Here is a 9,575-nt window from a genome sequence, read left to right on the forward strand (position 1 = left end):
TATTTGTAACTACATACGGAACAGCAGTGGTAGTAGTCCATTCTGATTGCTATTTCTGACCTGACAGAAGGACCCTAAATTTAATCTCATTTATTTTATATTTTATATATTTAATCTCATCTAATAGCTGCTCAGGTCACACATGACCTGAACAGCTATTATAGCTATGTTTTTTTTTAGCTCGGGTAGGTCATTACAAGTGAGAAGCTTGGGTCATCAGACTAGTCTGACAGGAGCTACCAGCAGCTCATCATGTGAGTAACATCGACTGTCAGAACACTGGGGATGGGAGAAGCTGCACAGAACGCTGCAGAAAGCAACAGGTCCAACCCTGGAAACAATGAAACAAGGAGCGTTGAAGTAGAAGCCACCATAGAGCTCCTAGGCGGTATCCTTTCCAGGACTCCACCTAGAGGCTCTAAGAAGGCTGCATACAGTAACAACAGTCCGAGCCTTTCTCTCAGTGACTCACAGCTGCAGAGGTGAAAGCTCTAAAACCCCACTTTACACTACCTGCTCAGCACCAAGCAGTACGCTGGGAGAGTGGGCGACTAGCTGGTGAACATGGAGCATTTAGCAGCTAAAAGATATTCCCTCAGGAGGTGGTGGCAACCAAAAGCAAAGCTACAGTGAAAACTGGACTTACATTCATCAGACCACAACTTGGGGATCATCATTTCTCAAAATAGAACTTTTTCATAAATCTCAAGAGGGTTTTTCCACTACATCACCAGTTGGTCACTAAATGTGGTGCTGAGCAGGTAGCATGGCAGTGAGATAACAGTTACAACACAGGATCAGTCATGTAAAATAATGTTAGAATGTTTGTGTCGTACATCATCAGTCATTTAAAGAGGCTTATTGAAGAATTGGTTTTCAGGGCCTTTAATTTCTTGTCCTTTGAATTGCCATGTTGTTGAAAGGTGCTACAAATAAACTTGTCCTGCCTTTATTCACTGTCTGTACAGTCCACAAGTAACTGCAGAGCAGTCCGATCTAGGACGTGGTACAGTGTTTATCAGGGTCGATCTTAACAGCTTGAAATGTTACTTACAGTTTTGCTTTCTCCAATTTTAACATCCTTAATTCTTATTTTGTTTTTCAGTATTCATTACCATCATAGACTCAGGACACCACTTTTGTTTTCTCCAGGTATGCAGCACATAGCTCAAAAATAGATTTCCATTACATTTTTGTCACAACTGTTAACCATGTTTTTTCAACTAATGGAGGATGACAATTTTAAACTATGATGAAATGCTACTAACAAAACTGTAACATGGTGAAATCAGTATAGGTAACAGGAAAGTCTTAAGGTGGTTGTGGGCAGAAGTCTCTATAACGGAAACTTTATTTCATTTTCCTGATGTTTACAGTGGAACTCAAAGTCACTTACCTAACAAAAAGCAAATAATATGAGTGTGGTGTTCCAAATTAAAAACAAATAATGTCTTTCACACATAATAACAGATTTAATCCCAAATTATAGATATCTTAGATCACTGCTCCATCAGTAATGAAATGTGCTGACCTCTGCTGGTTGATGAATGTAATACACCCTGTAGGTAAAACACAGGCTGCTGATTTTCTTCACATTTTATTCAGTTCTAAAGACATGGAGCACACTAACTGAAGATCCCAGTTGGACCAGGTCTTAAAAACAAGACTGCTTGTTCTTTATTCAGGGTGAACTGTAGGACGATTTGAAGAAACAAAAAATTAAATGTTCCTCCCAAATCAGGGTGATGACCTGTATTAAATAACATCAACTCACTGCTAATTAATGACAGACAATAAAAATGATGTTCTCACCAGAACCTTTTCAAAGCTTCTGTGTCCGTCCAAATCATTCAACATCAGTAAAATTCTGTACATGCTTTCTTTAAGGCAACATTTGACAAGCCTTCATTGTTCTCTGAAGTCTGTGTGCATCGACTCCTCAATCTGCAATGCAGACAGGACGCCACACAAACACACACACACAAGCGCACACACACACACACACACACACACACACACACACACACACACACAGTGTCTACTGTGTCTCTTTGGCTTGCTGTGGCAGAGGCGGCGGTGTTTTGGGCCTGCTCTGCTCCTCTGCTCCCGCCCCATCAGCTGTCACTCCTGCTGCTGAGCTGCTGGGGTTTGTGACCTCAGTCCCACTCTGCAGGAACTTGCGCAGGTCTTTGAGAGCAGGCCTGAGCATCTGCACTAATGCTAGAAGGGCAGCCTGCGTACCTTCCAGGGCCTGGGCCTGTCTTTCCTGGGCGAAGGCCTGAGCCTCCTGGGAGCGGCGCATCATCTGCAGCAGCTCGTTCTGGCCCTCCAGGTGCTGGGCGATCTGTCGGATGTGGACGTTGGTGACTCTCTGCTCCTGCAGCAGGCGGGCTGAGTTGAGGGCGATACGGCTCTTCAGCTCCTGAGGTTTGGCCTGACCCTGAGGCAGCGGCGGGGAAGCTGAGGATGAGGCGAGCATCTCCACCGGAGCCTCGACGGCCGCCACCACAGTGGGAGCGGAGTCGCTTACAGTGGTGGTGCAATACTCCACCACACCTCCATCCTCCAAAGCGTGGTAGGTTGTTTCAGCTGGAAACAGGACAGAAAAGCTGTTCAAAACACAAAACTGAAAATACAACGGCGATCTGCTAATCCTCATGTCAAACCATGTTCCAGCTGAAGGAGTATCAAACATTTAGGGAAACCTGTAAATTAGCTTTCTTGGTTAGGCTGAGACAAGAAGGTGAAAGGAGGATCCAGGGGGATGGATTTCAGGTGTGAATGGTTTTAAATGGATGATCATGAGTATGCAAGATAATTTATCATGATATTACATTTTAACCCACCTCTTGGTAATTGCATAACAAACTTTGTCTAAACTATTAAAAAGGTTTATTAAACTCACTGGACAACAAAAAGAACAATCACCAAAACATTTCAGTGCTCATCTGAACACCCTCCTCAGTTGTAAAGTGACAGGAAGTAACATTTAATTTATCTTCATAAGCATATGGGCCTCAGGTATCTGCTGTCACAGTTTATGCTGATCAGGAATCTTATGTAATGATCGAGTTTAATATCTGTATCTTTTACCGTATGGAATGTGTCCTTTCAGCTAATTAATACACTAACTGCCTTGCATGTACACAACAGTATACATTATTATACAGGTATAGAGGGATACTGTGGGAAAAAAACCTTACCATTCAGTGGCTTTGCTTCATCACAGACTGTACCTGAGCCAGCTGGAAGAGCTGAAAAATACAGACAGAATATGATGCAAAAACACAACAAAAACAACCAACAATCAAAGAAGAGAAAAATCAAAACTACAATTCAGTTATTATGCTAAAACCTGAAAAAACAACTGTAACTGTGTTTTCAACTAGTGCCACATGGATCTGGAAATGAGGATAATAATAAGTAAAACACATGATTCAATGTGAGCCAATTACAGAAATGGTCTCTATATGAGTTTATACATGATGTATCTTTAAATGTTTGTTCTGGATATTTCTGAATAAGGAGGAGAGAAAGAGATAAGAAGGAGATGTCAATTTAAGATTTTTTAAATAAGGTAATTTAACATTTTGTGTAAATACCAAATTAGATACTAATTATCATTCAAAGCAGATTTTTTTTTCAAATGTGTGGAGGAGAGCTTTAATTCAACCTGTCAACAATGTCTGTTATTTCTTATGAACGTAAATAGTCAAAAACCTAAGTTGGGTGAGCAGGTTTAATGTGAGCAGAGCCTAAAGCTTCCCAATTTGTTTCCTCTTGTGCTCGGATGAGTGGATGGTCGGCAGCAATTAAAAGAACACTCAGCTGACTTTACGTGTCAATTCATACGTAAAAACAGTTGCATTATGCCTTCTGAGGCCCTGGATGAGCAAATCTGAGAAAATGACCCTGAGGATGTTATCTCAATTTGGGCTTGGAGACTATAAATGTACCACTAAAGGCCTGAGGAAGTGGCAAACATTTACCTGGCAAGGGGGGGGTCTCACAAAAAGACAAAATAAAGTTGCATTATGAGAACTGTTCAGTTTTGACCACAGGCCATTTTGACCCTGGAAGAGTACCCCTTTAAATTACTCATTTAATTAGTTTTGGGCTCACAAATTGAAAGAGGAGGCAAGTGAGGACAGTAGGACAGATTTGGTGAGAGAGGTTCAACGAATGAGTAAGATTAACTCCTGAAATGATAAATCTGGGAGCCATCAGAGGATTCAGAGGATAGCGAAGCAGCAACATATAATGTACCAAGGTTTACCTTTTCACACTTCACAAGTTCAGTTTTGCACCTGCAGTAAGTCTCAGCCTCTGAGTCAACTTAAAGGTGTAATAGAACTGGCCAACTGTCGTACGTCACTCCACACAGACAGGGGGCAGTATATCACCAGAGTAATGGTAACTGCTGCTCACCGTACTCTCTGCTGTCGCTATCTTGGCTGTAGCTACTAGCTGCTGTAAGCTAGTTAGCGCAGTTAGCTTTGTAGCGAGAGTGGTCCTATTAGCTGACTGGAGTCTGCCATCTGGAGTACTGGTGTTTACACCACAGGCAACAGAACCAGGGTCAGCACTCTCCCAGTGAGCATGGACAGTCCATGAACAGTCCATGAACGTGGCCTCTGTGACTGACGGAGACCAGTTTGACGACAGGGAATCCAGTACAGAGGTGAGTAACAATGGCTCCCACCAGGACTCTGACTCCAGGGGTGAAGCCAGTCCAGGAGGGAACAGGAGAGGCGTGAAGCAGAAGAGGAGCAAGAGGAAGGCCAGGCATCAGCAGTTCACATCTATTAATTGAATTAAGGTTGTATTTCAACCAAACCAGAGTTGGTGATTGTTGCAACAGGGGGGAGACAAAAAGTGTGTCTTACGAAGAATTAATGTGGCAATTAAACTTGTCTTAGTTTGGTAACAGAGAGAAACTTGAATTAAAAAGGTGGTATGTAATGTATTTTTAAGGAAACTGGTGTAGAGATATTTCCTTTCTTAATAGAGTTTATTTTGTTTATTTATTCAATGAAAAAAGCTAAGAGAGCTGGTCAAAAGTAGCAAACATGTGGACACTTCCGGCTGAAACTACGGGCCAATACAATGGGACTATCGCCTCTAGAGGTACGAAGTGGTATTACAAGACAGGATGGGCTGCCGCTAGCTGGTTAGCATGCTAACTTCAATAGATATCCCTGCAACACAGTACACTGACATCTTTGACATAACCTCAAGACTGTTATCACGTCACATTCTGTTGATAATTTTGGTTCATTTTTGAATGTCTTTAACTGAAATTATTACTTACATATTACATACTGCACCTGTAAGAAGCCACTTTTTTAACTTTTGTTCTTCTTACAGCAGCATACATGACCTCTAACACTGTAACTGCATCCTGCACATACACAATGTTTCAAAACTTTATTCAACTTACTCTCTGCTAGTGTGACGGTGGCGGTGGTATTCACTGTCACAGGTAAAGTTATCTCAGCATCCGAGTCAGCTGCAGGTAAACTGATGATGGTGGCCTCTCCCAGGAGGTTACAGATCCGCTGCTGCATCGCCGTGAGGATGACGGGAACTGGAGTGCAGTCAGCGGATGTCCCCTCTATAGCAGCCCGTGCCTGGGCCACTTTCCGCCGGACCTCCGTCTTCATGTCAGACCACTTCTTTTTCACCTCAGGCAACTCTCTGGGACAGGTGGTGACTGCGTTCACCTTTTTCAGGATATCCACCCACGCGTTATTCTTTGCCATGTGTGTTACTCCAGCATTGAAGTGGTTAACTAGTGTGTGCTTTTGTTTCTCTATTTCTTCCACGATAATTTCCACCTCTCTCTCCGAGAAATTCATTTTTCTCTTTTTCGCGACCGATGCCATAACTGCAGAAATTCCTCTTTTGGAGAGGTAATTGTGCGTATTGTACGCAAAAATAGTAGGATTTACTCAACTGATGTGCGCAACGTAATGGCTTCCAGAATCGGCTTCTTCTTCCTACTAACAACGCTTACGTTAGCTGGGCGTGAAGCCCCGCCCATTGAGAGCCAATTGGTTGGATATCTCGCGGTCATGCTAGATTCTCTTTTACTATTGGCTCAGTCAAACGCCAGTCACTCAACGAGCCAAACAAACTGTGATTCAAAAGCCAAATAAAAATTCTCAGTCATCTCACTTTATCCTCCAGTCGTAGTTTGTGAATAGGAGCAGGGTTTTTTTCTATAACTAGAACACTTACAGGAAAAATAAATGCAAATAAAAGCTATTTAAAATCTATTTATTCTAAAATCTATACATAGAGAGAAATACACCCTGCATGTGCCAAAATTAATGTAATATATAATGTAAAATGTGTGTATTCTGTATGTTTTGTGTGTGACTGTGCGAGTGTGTGTGTTAAGAAAAAAACAAGATACACCAAGACGCATTAAGTTTGCAGTAACCTTTAAAAATGTACATGTATGCACAGAGAAGTTACCTAAAATTGAATGAGTGAATAACAAAGTCAATAACAAGAGTGAACACTTTTTACCTCTGAATTTTTCAGAGCCGAAAAATCACGTTGACACATTCAGCTTGAAATGAGTATTTTGGAAAAAACAAACTGTTACTAAAATAAATGAATACTTGGGTTTATTCCGGTTACATTGTCGATTGCATCAGGATAGCTGGGTGTTGCCCCGTCTGTGTACACAAAAAGTACAGGTGTAGTGAAGGAAATGAGAGAAAGCTGAATTCCATTTAGCTGCTTCAGTTGCATTATGTTGTTCACACTGACTCACTGTCATGACTGAGTGGGACATTTAGAACAGAGCCACTGTTAATGTTACTAGTTACACCTGTAATTTTTCATCATAATCATGACATGTCAAAATGTCAGCGTGTAAAACTGTTGTTTTTGCAAGACACAAGTAGCTGTCTTGGCAATGAAGTCCCAAGTCAAGTCCAAGTCTTAAACTTTGTGTTTCAAGTATTAAACAAGTCATAACACACCCTCAAGAAACATGATGAATTTTGTCTTTTTCTTTCATTGTGAGCTTTTAAAACTACCCCCACCTCAAAACACCCTCCAACGTACCTAGAAAAACAAAACAAATTTTTTTTAAAAACCCAAGTACATTAACAGTTAGAGTAGTAGGCTTAATGTACAGAATGCAGCTTTCAAATGAACTTTGAAAAACAAAAGTAGCCTCTGTCAAGTAGTTTATGTGATCAGAATAATCTTGTGACTCTGTGATCATTCCAGGTATCACCTGACTGTCTGTCAGTCACTCGTACAACATGATTGGCTGCTGTCGGATTAATTCAAAGTTTATGTAGAAAATTAGGAAAATTAAAAGTTTATTATAACGTATAATACCAAGTCATTTCAAGTCAAAAAGCTAACGTCCAAGTGAGGTAATGAGTCATTGCCGTTTAAGTTAAATTGGAGTTTTTTAGGTAACATTTTATTTTAACCCCCCTATTCATCATTTATCATAAGTATGTAAACATACAATACATTGTTTATGACATCATATAATCAATATATGTTGAAGTTTAGAGTTTTCAACAATTAAAATTAACATTTTAAGATATTTTTCCATAACCATTATATTATTTTGTCATTTATTACCTGTTTATGTATCAGCACCTATTTATGGAGAGATTATCATCACTCATGACCCTGCTGCTATACTTCCACTTTATTTGACTTCATTGTGGTGTTGCTCCCAGCGTGGTGAGTGCTCTTGTGAACACAAAGGTCAGTGTTGGTTGGTGGAAAGCCAGGAAGTCATCTCAGTGACTCCTGAAAGTTTCTGGATTAATCTTGGTGTGCACTGCCCCCTGACTTGGTCTCAGCTGCCAGATGATTTCAGAGAGCTTCAGAGGTCTCCTCAGCCAGTTTGGAATGAGCAGCAGATGGCAGTGTTACAACACACAGACAGCGGACACACACTTTGAACAAAGAGACCATATTCTAGAAATGGATAAGTTACTAAAAAGATAGCCTGTCTGTCACAACACCCACACAGCATGAAAACGATGAAACCCTCCAGTCCCCTCTGGGATGGACTCAGCATGAACACATGTGAGTGGGATTCTGTTGAGTTTGATGATTCATGAAGAGGAAGGAAACTTATTCTAAACATAAAAAGTCTGCCACTATAAATGTTTGAAGGAAATGTTTCTTTTTTAGGACGATCCCTGTGTTCTCTGTTTCAGAAAGTCAGAGACAATTCAACATTTATGTGATTTCCATGCAAACAGTGAACAGGATCTCCACATGAGTCTCAGCTGAGAGGCTGCACATGTCCTTTGACCTCTGAGATGTTTCTGAATAAAATCACACATCATGTGTGGCGTCAACACAGCTGGAGGAGGAAACACTGTAGAATCTTTCTTCCTGCCTGTTTCAGTTTACTGAAGCATTTATAAAGTCTGATGCAATGAATGATGGGTAATCTTTCGGAGTAGTTCATGAAACTGTGACGACTCGTGCAGCCCTCAGTGCTTGAGGTGAGGCATTGTGGGTACACAGAACTGAATCCTTATTATACGACGGTGAGGAGTCACACTTTGACTTCAGCTTCAGCTTCTTCATACAGAGCTCCTCAGGCTCTCTACTCACTAAGAATATCTGGACTCATTTCTCATTTAGACACTAGAAACCTCTGTGTGATGGAGCACATCATTAATGAAAATTAAATTAATTTCCTCCTCATCCACCTTCATCCCCTGAAACCAGCCAATGAACCTTTTCTTATTCATTCACACTCAGTCTGTGTCCGGTGTTTGGGTCCGCCTAGTTGATCATGACAGTGGTAGATGAATGACAGTAGAAAACATATGTATGTGTTCAGCTTGGAAATCCCTGACAGAGAAACCAGACTACAGAGGGAGAGCGAGTACACCACAAAAGAAACTTGTGGAATGCTATGAGCTTTATCAAAAGATTTTTTTCTTCCATCGGTCACAACAACTTTATGACGATGTAACTGCTCTCCTGCTCTCCTACCTGATTTGTGAATAGTTCCTTTCATGTAGATGTTCAATTCAAACTTAACATTTAAACAAAAACTCTAGAACACTAGGAAAAAACAATCTTAGAATTGACGTAATAGTCCTTTTTTTCTTCTCCTCCCTTCCTCTGGTTTCCTCTGTCTTTGCACTGACTTTTCCGGCACCATTATCTGTAATAAGTATTTTTACAAAGCTTAAAACTTTTTGTAAACCTTTGTGTAACATCAGCTTAAATGCATTTCCTTCTTAAGGCAACAATTGTCTGTAAGTGAAATCCATTAGTCCTAATGTTGAGTACCTTCACAATACTGATACATAAGTATTATGTGAAAGCAGCCATGCAGAAGACAGAAAATACCACTACCTCTACTTCTTCAATTAGCTTCTACACATCCACAACCAACTGAAAGTTGTTGAGTCTCATTGTTTTTGCACTTTGAATTCTACTGGACACTCGTTTCATTCCTCGTCTTTATCATTCTGCCTCCCTCTACCACTGAAACGTGACGTGACACTTGGCTGTTACAGTCTCAGGTGAACGTCTTTTCCAGGTGATCAATCACTTTGAGA

At 40.8% G+C, this 9,575-nt stretch overlaps 1 protein-coding gene across 1 annotated transcript; it reads right to left on the minus strand.

Annotated features, from left to right (window-relative positions):
• Window positions 1-884: 884 nt before the first annotated feature.
• On the minus strand, window positions 885-5,980 carry naif1 (nuclear apoptosis inducing factor 1). Its single transcript, XM_041960557.1, has 3 exons — window positions 5,441-5,980; window positions 3,204-3,254; window positions 885-2,589 (listed from the first exon to the last, which is right to left on the minus strand). Exons 1-3 carry the CDS (start codon window positions 5,883-5,885, stop codon window positions 2,039-2,041), a joined length of 1,047 nt encoding a protein of 348 aa, XP_041816491.1. The 5' UTR covers window positions 5,886-5,980; the 3' UTR covers window positions 885-2,038.
• Window positions 5,981-9,575: the final 3,595 nt, after the last annotated feature.

The sequence above is a fragment of the Chelmon rostratus genome, chromosome 19 (assembly GCF_017976325.1).
Source record: "Chelmon rostratus isolate fCheRos1 chromosome 19, fCheRos1.pri, whole genome shotgun sequence".
In the NCBI taxonomy this organism is placed as follows: Eukaryota; Metazoa; Chordata; class Actinopteri; order Chaetodontiformes; family Chaetodontidae; genus Chelmon; species Chelmon rostratus.

Coding starts and splice junctions, on each gene's coding strand:
- naif1 (XM_041960557.1), bottom strand. CDS start 5,885: ATGGCATCGGTCGCGAAAAAGAGAAAAATGAATTTCTCGGAGAGAGAG. Junction 3,255..5,440: donor CACCGTCACACTAGCAGAGA/GTAAGTTGAATA, acceptor TGTATTTTTCAG/CTCTTCCAGCTGGCTCAGGT. Junction 2,590..3,203: donor TGAAGCAAAGCCACTGAATG/GTAAGGTTTTTT, acceptor TCCTGTTTCCAG/CTGAAACAACCTACCACGCT.